The sequence below is a fragment of the Trichechus manatus genome, unplaced genomic scaffold (genome assembly GCF_000243295.1).
Source record: "Trichechus manatus latirostris isolate Lorelei unplaced genomic scaffold, TriManLat1.0 scaffold00094, whole genome shotgun sequence".
Classification (NCBI taxonomy): domain Eukaryota; kingdom Metazoa; phylum Chordata; class Mammalia; order Sirenia; family Trichechidae; genus Trichechus; species Trichechus manatus.
This window is the reverse complement of record NW_004444030.1, coordinates 7,695,698-7,715,383: the sequence shown is the minus strand read 5'-3', so window position 1 is coordinate 7,715,383 and position 19,686 is coordinate 7,695,698. Positions and strand designations below refer to the sequence as shown.

The 19,686-nt window shown below is 39.4% G+C and overlaps 1 protein-coding gene across 5 annotated transcripts in view; it reads left to right on the top strand.

Annotated features, from left to right (window-relative positions):
- The window catches only part of ALG9 (ALG9 alpha-1,2-mannosyltransferase), a 124,850-nt gene that overhangs the window by 26,632 nt on the left and 78,532 nt on the right, over positions 1 to 19,686 (top strand). For all 5 annotated transcript variants that reach the window (XR_002824997.1, XM_023736970.1, XM_023736972.1 and 2 more), the window contains 4 exons: positions 740 to 875; positions 5,507 to 5,594; positions 5,770 to 5,875; positions 13,060 to 13,182. Coding sequence is in view for 4 of the 5 variants with exons in the window: in XM_023736970.1 (XP_023592738.1) it covers positions 740 to 875; positions 5,507 to 5,594; positions 5,770 to 5,875; positions 13,060 to 13,182 (453 nt within the window). In the remaining variant the exon portion in view is untranslated. The remainder of the gene's footprint in view (positions 1 to 739; positions 876 to 5,506; positions 5,595 to 5,769; positions 5,876 to 13,059; positions 13,183 to 19,686) is intronic.

The following is a 19,686-nucleotide window of genomic DNA, read 5'->3' as shown; positions in this document are numbered from 1 at the left end:
ATCAATTGGTCCCAACCACCTGGAGTAAAGGAGAATGAAGAACACCAAAGACACAAGGAAAGTATTAGCCCAAGAGACAGAAAGGGCCACATAAACCAAAGACTTCATCAGCCTGAGACCAGAAGAACTAGATGGTGCCCAGTTACCACCAGTGACCGCCCTGACAGGGAACCAAACAGTCCCTGATGGAGCAGGAGAAAGGTGGGATGCAGAACTCAAATTTTAGTAAGAAGACCAGACTTAGTGGTCTGACAGAGACTTGAGGAACCCTGGAAGGCCTGGCCCCCCAGAACTAAAACAATTTCCGAGGCCGATTCTTCAGACAGGAATTGGACTGGACTGGGACATAAAATGATACTCGTGAAGAGTGTGCCTCTTAGCTCAAGTAGATACAAGAGACTGAACAGGCAGCTTCTGTCTGGAGGTGATATGTGAAGGCAGAGAGGGTTAGGAGCTGGTTGAATGGACATGGGGAATCGGGTGGAAAGGAGGAGTGTGCTGTCACAATACGGGGGGGAGCAATTAGGGTCACATAACAATGTATGTATAAATTTTTGTATGGGAAAAAATAAAAAAAGAAGTATCATTTTACTACTTGCCTATTTCTAATATAGCACTGCCCAAAATATGTTCTTGGTTATGAACATTTTGCAATGTAGGTGAAGTTTTAAGAATTGATACCTAATAAATCTCCAACCCTTGTCACCCTCCCCTTTTTTTCATTTCTTGACTTTTGCAGCATTCCTTCCTAGTAGCTTCTGTATGTACACTACGTTGATAGCTATGACTGGATGGTATATGGACAAGACTTCCATTGCTGTGCTGGGAGTAGCAGCTGGGGCTATCTTAGGCTGGCCATTCAGTGCAGCTCTTGGGTAAGAAACTGACACAGATTCCTCTCCTGTATATCACTGGGCATATAGTAAATCTTGTTAGGTTATCTCCATATTCTCTGGAGAAGACCTAAAGTTATAGGAATTAATTGGGCCTACAAAAACTTTGGGAAATGGACGAATATTTCTTTTTGTGCATATTGTGATTAATTCTAATTAGAATCGTGACTGGTAAGCTTCTGCTATATGTTAGGCACTGCTAAACCTTTTGTAAACTTTATCCCTAAACCTTAGAACAATTCTGCAAGAGAAATACAATTGTTAGTACTTTATAAATGAGGAAATAGAGTCCAAGAGATTGAATAACTTGCCTTAAGATATACTAGCTTTTGAACCCAGGCCTTTCTGACGCTAAAGCTGATGTTTTTTGCACACTGCAGGACTATATGCCATGCCACTTTCCTAGTCCCCCAGGCTTGAAATCTGAGGCTTCTTTCAGTCCTTTTCCCTTCTTTCCCAACTATCCTTTTTCCAAGTTCCTCAGTATCTCTCATCCCTTTCGTACTCTTTGTTTCCACTACTACTTCTCTAGTTTCTGCTGTCTTAATGTTTTCCCTGCACCACTAGTAATTAGAAGTTATTATAGAAGTATCATAACTTTATTACAAAAAATAGCACAAGGTTGTATGACATAAAAAGAATTCCTAATTCTCCTCCCCTAGCCGAATCCTCAAAGCTAGTCACTGTTAACAGTGATATATGTATATTTACATATATATATATACGTATATATATATATATATATATGTAAGTATTTTATTTTATTGTGCTTTAGGTGAAAGTTTACAGCTCAAGTTAATTTCTTAGTCAAAAACTTACACACATATTGTTTTGTGACATTGGTTGCAATTGCTGCAATGTGACAGCATGCTCCCCCTTTCCACCCCAGGTTCCCTGTGTCCATTCATATGGTTCCTGTTCCTTCGTGCCTTCTCGACTTGCTTTTGGACAGGAGTTGCCCATTTGGTCTTGTGTATTTGAACTAAGAAGCACGTTCTTCACGTGTGTTATTTTTTGTTTTATAGGCCTGGTCTAATCTTTGAAAAGTGGGCTTTGGGAATGGTTTCAGTTCTAAGTTAGCAGAGCATCCAGGGGCCATAGTCTCAGAGGTTCCTCCAGTCTCTGTCAGACTAGTAAGTCTGGTCTTTTTACGTGAATTTGAATTCTGTTCTACCTTTTTCTCACATTCTGTCTGGGACTCTTTGTTGTGATCCCTGTCAGAGTGGTTGTTGGTGGTAGCCAGGTACCAATGGGCTCAGGCTGGTGGAGTCTCTGGTTCATGTGGTCCTTTAGTCCTTTGGGCTAGTATTTTCCTTGTGCCTTTGGTTTTCATCATTCTCCTGTGCTCAGAGTGGGATGGGACCAATAGTTGTATCTTAGATGTCTGCTTGCAAGCTTTTAAGACCCCAGATGCTACTCACCAAAGCAGGATGTAGAGCATTTTCTTTATGAACTATGTTATTCCAATTGACCTAGATGTACCCTGAGACTATGGCCCCAGTTTCATATATATTTTTCCAGAAATTACTCTTGTGTGTATAAAATGTACACATATATACATATGCGTGCATATCTACATTTTTAAAACAAATTGAATTATCCTGTACATGTGTATATCTTTTCATGTACATAGATTTATATCATTCTTTTTTTTAAATTTTTTTTTGTTTTTGAGAATATACACAGCAGACCATACACCAGTTCAACAATTTTTGCGTATACAATTCAGTGACATTGATTACATTCAAGTTGTGCAACCATTCTCACCCCTCCTTTTCCATACTGTTCCTCCCCTATTAACATAAACTCACTGCCCGCTAAGCTTCCTATCTAACCTTTTGAGTTGCTGTTGTTAATTTGATTCCATATAGATAGTTCTTTCAAAGAACACAGTGGTCAAGGCAGACATTCTTTACTAGTTAAGCTAAACTGTTGTTTTGTTGAAAGAAGACTTCAGGGGATATTTCGTTTAAGGTTTAAAGATTATCTCAGGGTGATAGTTTTGGGGGTTCATCCAGCCTCAGTTGCTCCAGAAAGTCTGGATTCCATGATATATATCATTCTTTATAGCAGTTGCATAGTGTTCCATTACATAGCTGTCCATCATTTATGTAACCAGTGCCTTGCTGATAGACATTTAGGTTGAGTTCAGTTTCTTGTTACCTGTTTCCCAATGCTTCAGTGAACATTTTTGCACATGTGTCTTTGTATGCTTGTGGAAATATATCTATAGGATACATTTTTAAAAAGGGAGTTACTAAGTCAGAGAATATGCATTTTAAATTTTCTTAATTGCCTGTTAAGGGCTGGTTTCCCCACTTCCAATCTTGTATTCTATTCTACACATCATCCTTAAATTTTTACATTCCTCAAGGTTTTGTCTTAGGCCCACTTCTGTGCTTTTTGCTATTTCTTTCTCAACCATCTTGGTGACTGCCATATCTTGATATCTAGCCCATTTATCTTTCTTGAGTATCACTCATATATTCCTAGCTGCCTGTTAAATATCTCCATTTATGTAGCTAAACATTCACAAAACTGAACTCATTATCGTCCCTCCAAATCTATTCCTTAACTATGTTTCTTACCCGGTAAATGGTACCACCATTAACTCAGTGATGAGCCAAGAACCTGAAAGTTATCTGTATCTCTTTCTCTCTTTCCAACATCCTACCAGTTTATTGCACTTCCTGAATATCTTTTGAATCTACTTTTCTTCACCCCTCTTTTCTGCTGGATTACTGCACAGCATCCTAAATGATTTCCTCATCTCTAGTCTGACCTCTGTAAATCTGCTCTTCGCACTCAAACTAGAGTTATCTTTCTAAAATACAAATATGATTGTATCACTGCCCTGTTTTAAAGTCTCTAACGGTTTCCTCACTGCAGTATGACATGGGAGTTGGCAAACTACGGCCTGTGAACCAAATCCTGCTAGTCTGTTTTGTACAGCCTGAGAACTAAGAATAGTTTTTACATTTTTAAAGAGTTGTCAAAAAAACAACACACACACAAAAGGCTATGTAACAAAGACCTTATGTGACCTGCAAAGCCTAAAATATGTGCTGTTAGGTCCTTTAGATAAAAAGTTTGCTGACCTCTGCTTTATAATATCCAAACTCTGATGTGGCTTACTAGGCCCTACATGATCTTCCCTCCTTTTACCTCTGCAGCCTCCTTTTGTCAGTTCCTCCGTTCTTTTCAGTCTCTGCACTGAACTTTGTTCAGGTCCCCAGATACAGCTGGGTGGCACATTTTGATTCATCTGCCATTAGCAAAGATAAGTGATTTCAGGATCACAGATAATCAGTTAGCAATCATTTCTTATTCCATTATTGTGCTAGGTACAGGTGATGTTGTGATAAGTAATACAATCATAGTTCCTGCCCTCATGGAGCTTATAGTTTAGTAGGAAAGACAGACACTGAGCAAGAAATTACAAGCATGATGGCTTATCAAAGGAGAAACACAGGGTATTATGGACATGTAGCTAGTTGGGGAGACAAAAAATAGAAACACAAAATGTTAACGTGACATTTACGTAACCAAATGTGGAAGTTCAAGTCATAGAAGACATAACCCATGCTAGCACATGATATTACCATATGAATTCAGAGATGGGAGAAATGGTTCTGAATAGATTTTATAGATGAGATTTGAGCCAGTAATTGTCATTTGGGTAGATTCTGTGTAAACTGGTGTTGGGAGAGCATTCGTTGTGATTGGAGCATGGGTAAGGGCTCTGAATAGTGTCCTGGATTTTGAAGTCATGGATGTGAAGATGATTGTTCATGCAGCCAGAGTGGAAGCACCTACTGAGGAAATGAGTATAGAGAAAGAACAGTAGAAGCTTAACTTCTGTGAGATAGGACCATGGTGAAAGGGTAGGAAAAAAAAAAAGAAGCTTAGAAAGAACACTAGGGAAGAGACCAGGAAAGAACAGGAGCCGAGGGAGTCTAAAGAGGCAGGAGCAGATCTTTCGTGTCAAGTGCAGCAGAAAGACAAAGTTGAGATGAAGCTTGTAAAGAGAGATTGGGTCTGGCCAAGAGAAGGTCCTTGTTGACCTGAGATCAGCCTTATTAGCCTGATAAAAGGCCTTAACGAAGAAATAATGAAATGAAGGCAACACATGTATGCCACTTGCTTGAGGAATTTAAGTAAAAGGAAGATGATCAAATGGTATTGGAAGGGAGTAAATCAGAATTGAAATCAAAGTTTGTAATATTATTATATTACTAAACTCCTAGTACATCATATAAGGGAGAGATCAGTATTTATCTGGCAGGGGTTATAGGGCAGTAGGGCACACTTATTTGTAATATATTTTTAATGTCCATTACACATAAATACATATAAAATGGAGTTTATTCCAGCAGCTCAGCATTTATATTTGTTGTGCATCGACAGGATACGTAGCACTCTGATGGGTTCTGTGGAGATGTCAGTATATTGTTGAGAGGACATCCTCTCACATACCAGCTTTCTTCCCTCACTGTAACTGGTAGAGACATTTAATTTTCAGTTCAGCATGAGGTTGTATGTGAATCTGAACTGTTTGTCTGTATTCTCTGTATTTTATTTAACGCCCCACTTTCTCTGTCTCTCTTAAATAGTTTACCTATTGCCTTTGATTTGCTGGTCATGAAACACAGGTGGAAGAGTTTCTTTCATTGGTCACTGGTGGCCTTAATACTCTTTCTGGTGAGTTTTCTTTTTTTCGTGTCTTGTTCTAAAGTTGTAATGAAAGCAGCTTCTGATGTAGGAAAGAAAAAACGAGTTCATTCTGTTTTTCATTCTGATGTGTACCTTATTAGCATTGTGAGAGTGTTTCCAGAACAAAAACCTAAAATTGCTATGTTTTCTGCTCTTGTTTTAGGTGCCTGTAGTGGTCATTGACAGCTACTATTATGGGAAGTTGGTGATTGCACCACTGAACATTGTTTTGTATAATGTCTTTACGCCTCATGGGCCTGATCTTTATGGTAAGGCTTTAAGAAATTTGGGGAAGAGTTAGGGGATAGCTTAATTTTCCCAAGCTTCAAAATTTTAATACAGTTGCCTCATTTCATCAGATATAGCATTTCTTTGCTGGTGATCTTATTCTCTTATTTAAAAATAGGATGACATTGTAATATAGCCCAGTGATGACGTGTTGCAGCTGCTCAGATATTTCTCCTTAGTTGACGTGGTGCTCAGGTACTGGCTTTCTCGTTGTCGTGCTGTCTGTTGTTTCCAGTTTCAGAGTTTTGAGGACTCTGTTGGGTATGCCATGGCTTTTGATACCACTTTTTTTTTTTTTTAAATTAGAAGTTACTTAAAAAAAAAATCTTATTAGAAAATCAGTATCATAGCAAGAAGAACAAAATAAAAACATATATAAACCCATCATCTCCAGTTAACTATGTTAATACCTGGGAGTACCTTCCCCCAGTTTCTATACATATACACATTTGATATTACCTTTTTTTTAAATTTACCTTACTTTGATACCAAGGGGTAGGCATTAAGGAGTAGGTTTGGTAAATCTGTAGACAAAGTGTAATAAATAGGGATCGGTCAGTTTAGGAGTGTGGTCGTTTAGCCAGTTTAGGGTTAAGAGGAAAAAAAATTGAATGCCATAATCTAACTGTGCCACTTTGCTGACAGAACCAACAGATTGAATGGGTGAGATTTAAAGTAGGGTTATGAATGAGATTTCATTGGGCCTCCTGGGATTTTGGGAATATTGTCATTTTAGATGCTAAGTAATAGGTCAAAATAAGCTTTGTTCTTCTTGGTCATTTGAATCCACAAACCACGTGGATAGAGAATAATTGCCAAATGAAGGAACTTTAAAAGGCTTCTTTATGGCTCCAAGATCCTCAAGGATGTGAGAAAAAGCCTTGATTTTAGGCTTTGCCTCTAGATGTCTCCATTTAGCTAGGAAGAGTTTGCATGTTTTTAATTTCATCTTGTAACATTTTATTGGACTGTACAAAACAGTCTTAGACCCTCTTAGACCCAGATTGCGTGTTAGAAATCAGTTTACATGGAGACTATTGGAAACATAATATCCATTCTGTATTGGTGAATAAATTGTGTTAATTAGAGTTTAATTTTGAAAAACTGGTTTCTTCACCTTCATAAATGGGTTACTACACATTGATATTTTGTCTCTTAATTACAAAAACTTTTGTGAGAATATATGAAAATTACATATTTTTTGTAGTCCTCTAGATTGATAAAGTTTATACATCTAGAAATAAACAGATTGGTAGGAGGAGTAGGAAAGAAAGAGTAAATTCTGATTTAAGTTTATGTTTCTAGTTTAACAGTGGATTAGGAATCTGTAGGTAGACCCAGTAGAGCAGTGGCTAGCCTTTCCTTGGACATTGGCATTTGCTGTTCATTTCAGCCAGTGTTTTACTGGAAAGAATCTTTGGGGCATCTTGTTGCCTACTTTGATGAACCTGGAGTAGCTTCAGTTCAGATTTTGCTATTCTGAATATACAGAAACTGATCACTTCATTAATGGTAGAAAAAGCTTTGTTGGAATAGAAGGAATTGTACTAGGGCATGAATAGGACTGGTACAGCACTGTGGGCTACCAGACTTTAAGGGGTTGTTTCTTGGAGGAGCCCTGGTGGCGCGGTGGTTAAGAGCTTGACTGCTAACCAAAAGGTCGGCAGTTTGAATCCACCAGCTGCTCCTTGGAAGTTCTACTTTGTTCTATAGGGTTGCTATGAGTCAGAATCAACTCGACGGCGGTAGGTTTTCTTTTTTTCTAGTTATTGTACTTTAGATGAAGATTTACGGAGCAAACCAGCTTCTCATTAAACAGTATACATACTGTTTTGTGACATTGGTTACTAACCCCACGACATGTCAACACTCTGCCTTCTTGACCTTGTGTTCCCTATTACCAAGTTTCCTGTCCCCTCCTGCCTTCTAGTCCTTGCCCCTGGGCTGGTGTGCCCCTTTAGTCTCATTTTGTTTTATGTGCCTGTCTAATCTTTGGCTGAAGGATGAACCTCAGGAGTAACTTCATTACTGAGTTAAAAGGGTGTCCAGGGGCCATACTCTCAGGGTTTCTCCAGTCTCAGTCAGGCCAGTAAGTCTGGTCTTTTTTTGTGAGTTAGAATTTTGTTCTGCATTTTTCTCCAGCTCTGTCTGGGATGGCAGTGGGTTTTCTTCATGGTAGAATTATTGTGCTTTAACCTCATCTTTGCATTTGATAATATTTTTGGTCTGATTCCATTCTTTTAAAGAGTGTTACTGTTTTTTGCTTTAGCAGAACTGCTGTAGAGAGAATACTTCTTTCATCTTAGGAGTAGATATTCTTTGTATAGTCTAGGCCTTCAATAAAGATTTGTCAAAAATAGATGAATCTCTCAGGTTACATTAGTGCCTTGATTGCTGTTGTGCCCTAGAACTACTTAGTTTTTGATACCAAATAAGAATAATGTGTGTAAAAGTAATTTTGGAACCAAAAAGAACTTTGTGATTGTCAGCTAATTTTATTATAATTCGAGAGTCCATTCAGTAAATATCAAAGCCCTGTATTTCACTGGGTGCTATGATGCTGTAAATTGTCAGACTGTAAGACAGCATGTCTTTTGTCATGAAAAATCCAGTTCTTTAACTTTACTTACATGTTTGGCACTATTTGGTATTATTTTGACAATTTTAAAAGCATCTTCTCTGTTCCAAGTGCCTCATTAGCTATGGTAGGCACACCTTTTCTTATCTGAACATTGAAAGTGCATAGTGCTGATAGTTATCGCATGCATGTCTTAGGGCTATTTCTTATATATAAAAACATAATAATACGGCTATAAATACTTCTTTAATGAATGGGCAGATGGACTTCAGGTAGAAAAACATCGAATAAATTGCTTTCGAGCACTTATCATGTGCCCTCATAGAACTTAACAGTCTAGGAGGGCTGCAGACATAAAAAAGATACTACAGAAAAAAAGATACTACTTTCAGTGGAAAGATATGGAATCATAGTCCACCCAGTGGTATTAGGAAAGACTTCTTAGAGGTGGAGTCCTTAAGCTGAGCCTGGAGGAAGTGTGGGAGTTTGCCTGCTTGACACTAAAAAAAAACCCAACCCAGTTGCCATGAAGTATTTTCTGACTCATGGCGACCCCATGTGTGTCAGAGTGGAACTGTGCTCCATAGGGTTGTCATGGTTGTGACCTTTGGAAGCAGATTGCCAAGCCTTTCTTCCAAGGTGCTGTGGGTTTGGTTAGTAGCCAAGAGCTTAACCATTTGCATCACCCAGGGACTCCTTGATTGATGCTACCTGTTGCCGTTGAGTTGATTCCGACTCATAGCCACCTTATAGGACGGAGTAGAACTGTCCCCTAGGGTTTCTAAGGAGTGGCTGGTGGATTTGAACTGCCAACTTCTTTGATGCTAAGGAGGTATATTTCAGACAAATGGAATGTCAAGTGTAGAGACTACTGAGACAGAAAGGTTGAGTATTGAATTTTTTTTTTTTTTTAAAGACAGTATTTTTACAGCATTGGCTGGATGTTTTATAGAAACTCTACAGGCATGAACAAAATAATTTCATCCTCTCCACTGTGATTATAACTGTAACTTGTTTTCAAAGAGTCCTTTCTACTCTTTCTTGGCTAAGTAGCATTAATGACAGATACTCCAGATGTGAGTTCACTCTTTCTTTTTGGAATGCAAGGGAAAGAAAAGGAGTACTTTTTCACAACATTAATTGCGGTAGCTTCTGTTTATTAAGGGCCGTACAATATACCAGAAATTTTACACATACCATCTCATTCCCCTCACTATAACTTTGTGAGGTAGGCATTATTTATCCTTATTCACAGATAAGAAAACTGAGATTGAGATGGTGAGGAACTTGCTACGTAGTAAAATAAGTGGCAGAAATGGAGTTAAGAGCCTAGGGATGTCTGACTCCAAACCCTGGGCTCTTTCACTGAAAACAACCTTAGCAAAACCCTGGAGTTTGGCTGTTGTGGCTCTGCAAGAGAATAAGCTTGCAAAAACAGAGAGTATGACTTAGTAGTAGAAGGTAAAATCTGATCTATAGCATGTGCCAGAAGTTGCACCTTTGAAGGTCTGGTGCAGAGTTTGGCTTGAAGGGTGATAAGGAGCCACTGGAGAGATTGGATGGCAGCACAACATGCACGCTGGCAGACCTTCCTTTCTCATGGGAGCACGGTGCCAGACCCTTGTTGAAGAAAGAAATGTATTTGGACATGGTAAAGAATACTCAGCATTTAAGAAATTTAGAGTAGCATAGATATAAAATTACAAAGTTGTAGGCCAAACATCTGGCTATGGGGTCAGATCAAGAGTGAAATTTAGTGTTGCAGAAAAGGAAGTGACTGGTCTTGGCATGATTTTGCCTTTTACCCTTGTAACATTTAGAGTTTCGAATGTTCTTGTTGCTAAGTATTTTTGTCTGGTGAGTGAAGGGTACTGCTCTCTGATGAGTACACAGGCCTGGGGGAAGACTTGGGGGGAAAGTTAAAAGAAATGCTTTTCCCTCATGGATGCCACTTTGCAGCTCCGGACATGATTCCATTATCTGTTTATGTGCTTTTTCTACATCTGTAAGATCCTTGGGTGTGAATGTTCTCTATTAGAAGGCCCCAGTTTCTCATCCTTGTAGTAGCAGAGGAAAAGGCACCATTGGAGTCTTGTGAGTCCTGCTTAGAGCCGACTGCCAGCCAGAACTGTTCGGGAGGCTTCGCTTTTTTGATAATCATTTCTGTTGGACCTTGGTGGCTTTTCCCCCTTGGAAATTTGACATTTATAAGGATGACTTACTATAATTTAGTTCCTACAGTTCTGTAAAATTACAGGCCTGAAAAATGGTTCCCCTCCATTCAATCTGTGGGACAGTAAACATTATCCCTTCTTTTAGCCTCTTTCAAAGCTCCCTTTAGCTCATTTGAATGAAAGAAATTGAGGCACTTTCCATAAAAAGGGAGATTGGTGAGTCACTCCCTGCAGGGACCCTACTTCCAGCTTTCTTTCACCTTACATCTTGCATCAGTTAAACGCTTAGCTTGTCATTCTGATGCATTTTTTCTGCATAGTTCAGTTTTGATACTGTCTGAGCAGCAGGATTGATTATCTCCCTGAAAGAGAGAAAAGCTTTTTTACCCTTTTCTCTTCTGAGGCAGGTGTCTCATTAAGTAAGGGAGGACAGTGGCTAACAGTTCACTCTTTCTGTCCCCTTTTTGTCCTTGTTTTTATGACTGTTGTCATGTTAACTGCCCTCACTCTTGACTTATCCCCCTATTTTTTGCCCCATCCTTCAGAGAAGTAGCAGTCTGTTGTGAAATAATCACAGTTTGCCTAACCCTGAACTTGATCTAGGACCTCCTAGCAAATAAAAATAATTGAGTTTACTGTTTAGTACCTTTGATTCATCTCAGAGTACAGTATACCTAGATAAAAAGATAGTCAGCTCTAACTGCACGGTATGGTAAGTGTAGTAGAGACAAGTATTTGAGGGAAATGAAATCGCTTCCCTGGAAAAACAACATGTGTTTGCAAATATCAAGGAGACAATAGGCTTTTTGCTATTGGCGCTAACTTAGCATCTGTAGTAGATGATGTAAAAGATGACTCCTTTTCTCTTCACAGGCTCAGTTTTCCAGAATTCTGTTAAAATGAAAAAGAAGGTCAGATGTTTATAGCATTGCCTCCACCCTGGTGGCCAGGAGAGGGTTGTGCAAAAGCTTACCTTCTCTGGAGACGGGACTCTTGAAGGACTCAATTTAGGAAATATGTTATATGAACATTAAGAAAATCCAGAGAAGACATACATTTCTGTTTTGAAAATAAATATACCCATTAGTTTTCTATAATCCAAAAGGTAATTTGTGAGGAATAAATGGAGCTCTGGTGGCACAGTGGTTAAGAGCTCGGCTGCTAACCAAAAGGTTGGCAGTTGGAATCCACAGCTGCTCGTTGGAAACCCTATGGGGCAGTTCTACTCTGTCCTATAGGGTTACTATGAGTTGGAATCGACTCAATGGCAACGGATTATAAGATATTAATGTCCATAATGAACTTGGCCTGTGACAGGACCTCTGTTCCTGAACAATCCAAATCATTGTATTTAAACAGGAAGGATGAGCTTTTCCAAAAAGTGACACGCATAATTGAACTTGAGCCCTTCCTTAGTACCCCCTCCCTCTTATCCTCTTCGAAATGTTCCTAGCATTATGGATTTCGTTTCTAATCTTATTTTGCTGTGCAAGCTGCAAAAATGTCAGGTTTTCCTGACTATTCCTCTGCCTCTGATTACCCTTTTAAGCAATGCTGATTGCAGGAAATTGCTGTGGTGCAAGGCGGGTGTCACAACACACAGTGATTAAAACCCGCATGTGTCATTCACTGGCTGATTGAAGTAATCATACAGATAAAAAACCTGCTAACTGTGCAGAGGGGTGCTGTTTCTCATCATTTAGGTTTAAGCATTTCGAGCTAAAGAATGAAAACTAGTGTGAGGGAGGCTTATGTTTTCAGTCATTTTGCTTCATTCTGAATCCTCAAAGCTTCTGAGCAGGGCCTCAGTCTCTGAGCATGATCCTAAGGAAAACAAGTTGTTGCTTTTTACCAAATGCACGATCCCTTATGTACGTGACAATAAAGTGGTGGTTGAGCATATCAAGGGGAAAGATGTTTGAATATAAGTGGGACAAACAGGTGAGAACAAAATGGGGGAGATCTGAGCAGCTCTGACCAAGTCTCTTTTGTCATTTTTTGTTCTGCAGAATGTTAAGTGAGTAATTAGATTCAAAATGACTTTTTTTTTTAATTTTAGGAGTATGTGGCTCTGTGTTCCTAAGCGATTTAGATTATTCAGTTGTTCTGAAAAAGTATTAGTCCCATTTGGGCGTGTAACTTGGGATAGATATAGTGGTCAGTATGGAAAATACAGTTAAATATTTAAAACTTCCAGTTGGTACCTAAATCATCATGATGAGTCCCATTCTCTTCCTGTCTTCTGCTCTTGTGTTTCTCATGTGTGGCTGAACATGGAAAGAGTAGACTTCTGAACCCTCATTCACTTGAATCACTGGATCATCAACATAACTTAAAGAACATTATGAGTCAAGTACTCTAATAGGTGTTGGAGGCATTTACTGATGATTTCTTATCTCTTTGTCTCCCTCAGGTACAGAACCCTGGTATTTCTATTTAATTAATGGATTTCTGAATTTCAATGTAGCCTTTGTTTTGGCTCTCCTGGTCTTGCCACTGACTTCTCTTATGGAATACCTGCTGCAGAGATTTCATGGTGAGTGGCATGAAAGATGTTAGGTTTTTTGAGGGAAAGAGGGTAACAATATATACCAAGAAGTGATTAAGAATTCTGCTTCTTTTGTTCTCCATTTTCTTTTTGGGAATAGTTGGTATAAAAATGACATGGTGGCAGCATCTGACCTCCTCTAACTTCACAAGGGGGAAGGAGAATCAAGATCAACAGTTCAAGGCTGATTCCTGTGAGGTGGAGGTCGGACATGCCTCCTCTCTTCATCCTTTTTTTCCAGCTCTGACATCAATCATCCGTCCCATGGCTCTCTCCACTCCTGTCCTGGGTTCGAGAATTCATTGCACTGGCCAGACGGAACTCACAGACCATACTCACAGTCTATGGGGTTTATAATGGAAGTAACAGGTTACAGTTCAGATTCAGGAATGCTCAGGATACTGTTCGTTGATTAGGACAGCCTCTTCTCAGATGTGCCGCATGCAGACCTCTCTCTGGCCTTGGCCCCTCAGGCCTCTTGGGCCTCTTGGGCCAGCCTGGCCTTTGTGCTGCTTGGACTAGTGTTACAAAGCTCTTTAGCTCTGCCGGTAAGTGCCTGGAGGCACCCCAGTCCACCTGTAAGCCTCGGCCCAAAGGCACTTAACTCTCTCCCTCCGTGGGTCAGCAAGCCTAGCTCTGCCAAATACCCAGAGGCACTCTACTCTGCCAGCAAGCCTTCTGCCTGAAGGCACTCAGCTTTCTCACTCCTTGGGCTGGGAAGCCCACTGTGCTGTCTCTTGCCCGTCTCCTCGTTCTGCTGCCTCTGCTGCCTCTGCTTCTTGCCTTCTCTGGTGTTACCGCTCTCTCTCTCTCTGTCTCCTGGGTCTAGGAGATTCTCAGCACAGGGATCTCAGGTCCAAAGGACATGCCCCTTCCTAGCTTTTCGTTCTTGATTGTAGTGGGCCCCCACTTCCCACCTGTGGAATGGCTCATTTTAAGCCTAGCAGGATGGCAAAACTGACCAGTCCCCTTGTTGGGGTTCCAAACACCTTATTTTCGTGGTTCCACCTCCACGAGGTGGAGCCCTGGTGGCATAGTGGTTAAGAGCTCAGCTGCTAACAAAAAAGTCGGCAGTTCAAATCCACCAGCTGCTCCTTGGAAACCCTATGGGGCAGTTCTGCTCTGCCCTATAAGGTCGCCATGAGTCAGAACTGACTTGACAGCGCACAACAATAATACCTCCACAAGGATACCATGCACCTTATTTACCTTATTAGCAAGCTATTCAATCCCCTTGGTGGCCCACAAGCACCTCATTTGCATAGTCTCACCCAGTCATTTGGTGGGAGTTACAAAGACTATGGCCAGAGGGGCATATTAAGTAATTCACTGCACCACAGTTGACTTAATTGAATTTTCACTCTGTATTTGTAGATTATTTGAACCTGTATGAAGATTTGTTTGTTGTCGTTAGGTGCCGTCGAGTCAGTTCCAACTCATAGCGACCCTGCGTACAACAGAACGAAACACTGCCTGGTCACGCGCCACCCTCACAATCGTAGTTATGCTTGAGCCGATTGTTGCAGCTACCGTGTCGGTCCATCTTGTCGAGGGTCTTCCTCTTTTTCGCTGACCCTCTACTTTACCAAGCATGGTGTTCTTCTCCAGGGACTCATCCCTCCTTATAATGTGTCCAAAGTATGTAAGACATAGTCTCACCATCCTTTCTTCTAAGGAACATTCTGGCTGTACTTCTTCCAAGATCAATTTGTTCATTCTTTTGGTAGTCCATGGTAGAAGATTTGGTTAATTACTGCAAATTAAACAGGCAGAGAAAGGCTTTTTATGCCCCTTCAAGTGAGGAAGTCAGTATAATTAATAGAATCACCAAGGAAGGCAAAAAATTTATAAAATCTCAGGGGATAACAAGCCTATTTGGTCTTCTGTCTTTTAAAGGCATGTGTGTTAACCCAGTAGGTTGCTTAGGTAAGCCAGGCTAGAGGCCAACATTCTTTGGGAAATTACCTCAACCAAAAAATTGGAAACAAAACGATACAGAGTTTCCCCCAAAATTTGATTCTGAAGTAGGAGACGTCATGGACTTCCTAAGAAGCGTGTTGCTTGTTTCATTTTGCTTCTTGTTTCATTTTGCTTCTGTGTTTGCTTTATTGTGCAAGATTTGGTTTGTTGTATATTTTGCTTGTTCCACTTCTGTATTGCACAGCCAGTGTTTTCTCTTTAAGTTGTCATGGCTCTGGGTATCTAGTACTATGGTTTCTTTTATAGAAGACAGGTTTGAGCAGAGATTCATCTATGCTTTGGAAAGAGATTTAATTTCAAATTTTTCAGTCTGATTTGAATGAAATAGGATTGATTCCCCACCTGTCACCCTCACTCTTCTTTTCTATTATTAATACTTTATAAAGAGTTCACTGTATTATAATATTAGAATATGGGAGCAGCCTTCAGAATTACTTTTGACTGGTTTTGGGACTTTTTTTTAATTGTTGTAGTTTAAGTGAAAGTTTACATTTCAAGTTAATCTCTTATACAAAAATTTATACATGCATTGTTAGGTGACCCTAATTGCTCTCCCTATACTGTGACAGCACACTCCTCCTTTCCACCCCTGATTTCCCATGTGCATTCAGCCAGCTCCTAACCCTCTCTGCTTCTCATCTCATCTCTGGACAGAAGCTGCCTATTTAGTCTCACGTATCTGTTTGAGCTAAGAAGCACACTCTTCACGAGTATCATTTTATGTCTCACAGTCCAGTCCAATCTTTGTCTGAAGAGTTGGCCTCAGAAGTTGTTTTAGTTCTGGGCTGACAGAGAGTCCGGGAGCCATGCTTTCCGGGGTTCCTCCAGTCTCAGTCAGACAATTAAGTCTGGTTTTTTCACTAGAATTTGAGTTCTGCACCCCACCTTTCTCCTCCTCTGTCAGGGACTCTCTTTTGTGTTCCCTGTCAGAGTGGTTATTGGTGGTAGCCAGGCACCATCTAGTTCTTCTGGTCTCAGGCTGTTGAAGTCTCTGGTTTACGTGGCCCTTTCTGTCTCTTGGGCTAATATTTTCCTTGTGTCTTTGGTGTTCTTCGTTCTCCTTTACTCCAGGTGGTTGGGACCAATTGATGGATGTTAGATGGCCGTTTGCAAGCTTTGAAGACCTGGTTTTGGGACTTTTTTTCTTTTTATATTTTATTTGAGTTTTTGATGACAGTTTACACAGCAATTTAGTTTCCCATTTAACAAGTGTATAAATATTGTTCAGTGACATTGTTTACATTTTCCACATTGTGTCAGCATTCTCATTATTTCTGTTCTGGTTGTTCTTCTTCAGTTAATCCAGCTTCTCTGCTCCCCATGACCTTCTCATCTTTTTTAGGGTAAATGTTGACCACTTGGTCTCATAAGGATGATTTTTTTTTTTAAAAAAACAGCACAGTACTCACGGGTGATATTGTTTATTTTATAATCCAATCTGTTACTTAGCTGAAAGGTGGCCTCCGGGAGTAGTTTCAATTTAAAGTTTAAAGGGTATCTCAAGGTGCTAGTTTTGGGGGTTCCTGTAGTTTCTACCAGTCCAGTAACTCTGGCCTTTTTTTTTTTATTTTTTAAGAATTAGAATTTTGTTGTACAATTTTTGTTTCATTCTATCTGGGACCATCTGTTGTGCCCCTGGTCAGAATGGTTGGTAGTGGTAGCCAGGCACCATCTAGTTCTTCTGGTCTCAGGATAGATGAGGCTGTGGTTAGTGTGGTCCTGTAGACTAGTTTCTTCTTTGAGTCTTTGATTTCCTTCTTTCTCTTTTGCTCCAGATGAGTGCAGACCAATAGTTGTATCTTAGATGGCCACTTGCATGCTTTTAAGACCCCAGACACTACTCACCAAACTAGGATATAGAACATAACTATAGATTATGTTGTACCAATTGACCAAATTGACTTAGACTATGGTCCTAAGCCTTGAAACCCAGTAAACCAGTCCTGGAAGGTGTTTGGTTATATGTGTGAGGTATCTGTGACTATGCCGCCTATGTGCTTTATTATATATATGATATATGTGCACCACACAAAAACATGTATATGCCTGTCCCTATAGATACACCTATATATGCACACATATATATACACATATAACTTGCTACACACATATATACATATATATCTACCTGTGTAACCACTCACGTATGTTTTTGGTTGTTACTGCTGTTGTTGCCAAGTTGTATATGTTATCGCATTTACCAATAAGGTCCTTTAATCTTCTGTATTTCTTATTGCCATCATTTACCTTAGTTAAGTTGTACACACTTTACCCACATTGGGCATTGCCTTTCCCATCGCCAAAAATAACAAGTGTCTACTGTCTAGAGAGTGATTCCCCTTCCCTCCTCCTCCCATCCCCAGTAACCAGCAAAGAACATTGATTTCTGTACATATACTTATTTTTGTCTTTTTATAAAAATGAGATCATACAATATTTGTCCTTTTGTGCTTGACTTATTTCATTCAGCATAATGTCCTCCAGATTCATCCCATGTTATAAGATGTTTCACAGACTCATCATTATTCTTTATAGCTGTGTAGTATTTTGTGTATATATACTACATTTTTTTTATCCATTCATCCATTGATGGGCACACTAAGGTTGTTTCTGTCTTTTTGCTATTGTGGATAATGCTGCAATGAACATAGGTGTGCACATGTCTATTTGTGACACTCTGCTGTTAGACCTCTAGGTAGGTATATACCTACGAATGGGATTGCTGGATCATAAGGTATTTCTATTTCTAGCTTTTTGGGGAAGTGCCATACTGTTTTCCAGAGTGGTTGTACCATTTTACAGTCCCACCAGCAATGGATAAGAGTTCCAATCTCCCCACATCCTTGTCAGCATTTGTTGTTTTCTGTTTTTTTTCCCCTCAGTGCCATTTTTGCAGCAGTGAGATGATAATCTCATTGTAGTTTTGATTTGCACCTAATGACTAATGATCAGGAGCATCTTTTCATGTGTTTGTTGGCCACTTGCGCGTCCTCTTTGGTGAAGTGTCTGTTCATGTCCCTTTGCCCAGTTTTTAATTGGATTGTCTTTTTGTTGTTTAGTTGTTGAAGTTTTATATATACTTTAGGGATTAGACCCTTATCAGATATATCATTCCTGAAGATTTTTTTCACAATCTGTAGGATCTCTTTTTACTCTTTTGATAGTCTTTTGATGAGTATAAGTATTTAATTTTTAGGAGGTCCCAGTTATCTAGTTTGGCTTCTTTTGCTCTTGCATTTGTAGTTGTGTTTTGGTATTCTCTTACTGAAGAAAATTAGGTCCTATAGTTTTATCCCTATATTATCTTCCAGGAACTTTACAGTTTTAGCTTTAACTTTTGGTCTTTAATCCATTTTGAGTTAGTTTTTGTGTTCTTTGTTAGGTATGGATCTTGTTTCATTTTTCTACAAATGGATATCTAGTTTTGACAGAACCATTTGTTAAAGAGACTGTTGCTTCTTCATTGAATGGACTTTGACCTCTTGTCAAAAATCAGCTGCCCATAGGTAAATGGGTTTACTTCTCGATTCTCAAGTCTATTCCATTGGTCTATGTGTCTGTGATTGAACCAGTACTAGACTGTTTTGATTACTGTGACTGTGTAGTATGTTTTGCGATTGGGGAGTGTGAGGCCTCCTACTTTGTTGTTGTTCTTCAATATTGCTTTGGCTATTCGGGGCCTTTCCATATAAAGTTGGTGGTATGTTTTTCCATTTCGGTAAAGAATGTTGTTGGAATTTGGATCGGGATTGATTATATCTTTAGAACATTTTGGGTAGTATTGACAGTTTCACAATGTTAAGTCTTCCAATCCATGAGCATGGAATATTTTTTCTATTTATTTATTTATTTAGGTCTCTTTTACTTTCTTGCAGTAGTGTTTTATAGTTTTCATTGTATAGGTTTTTCACATCCCTGATTAGGTTTATTCCTAGGTATTTAATCCTTTTGGAGGCTATTATAAATGGTATTATTTTCTTAATTTCCTTTTTAGAGTACTCCTTGTTAGTGTAAAGGAACCCCACTGATTTTTGTGTGTTGGTCTTGTACCGTACCACTTTGCTGAATCCTTCTATTAGATCCAGTGGCTTTCTTGTGGAATCTCTGGGATTTTCTTTGTATAGGATCATGTCTGCGAATAGAGATAGTTTTACTTCTTCCTTTCCAATTTGGATACCCTTTATTTCCCTTTCTTGCTTTATTGCTCTGGCTAGGACTTCCAGTACAATATTGAATAAAAGTGGTAATAGTGGGTATCCTTGTCTCGTTCCCATTTTCAAGGGGAAGGCTCTCAGTCTTTCTCCATTGAGAATAATGTTGGCTGTTAGTTTTACAAATATGCCCTTAATTATGTTGAGGAATATCCCTTCTATTCCTATTTTTCTGAGAGTTTTTATCAGGAGAGGGTGTTGGATCTTATCAAATGCCTTTTCTGCATCAATTGAGATGATCATGTGATTCTTTTCCTTTGCTTTTATTTATGTGGTGAATGACATTAATTGATTTTCTAAT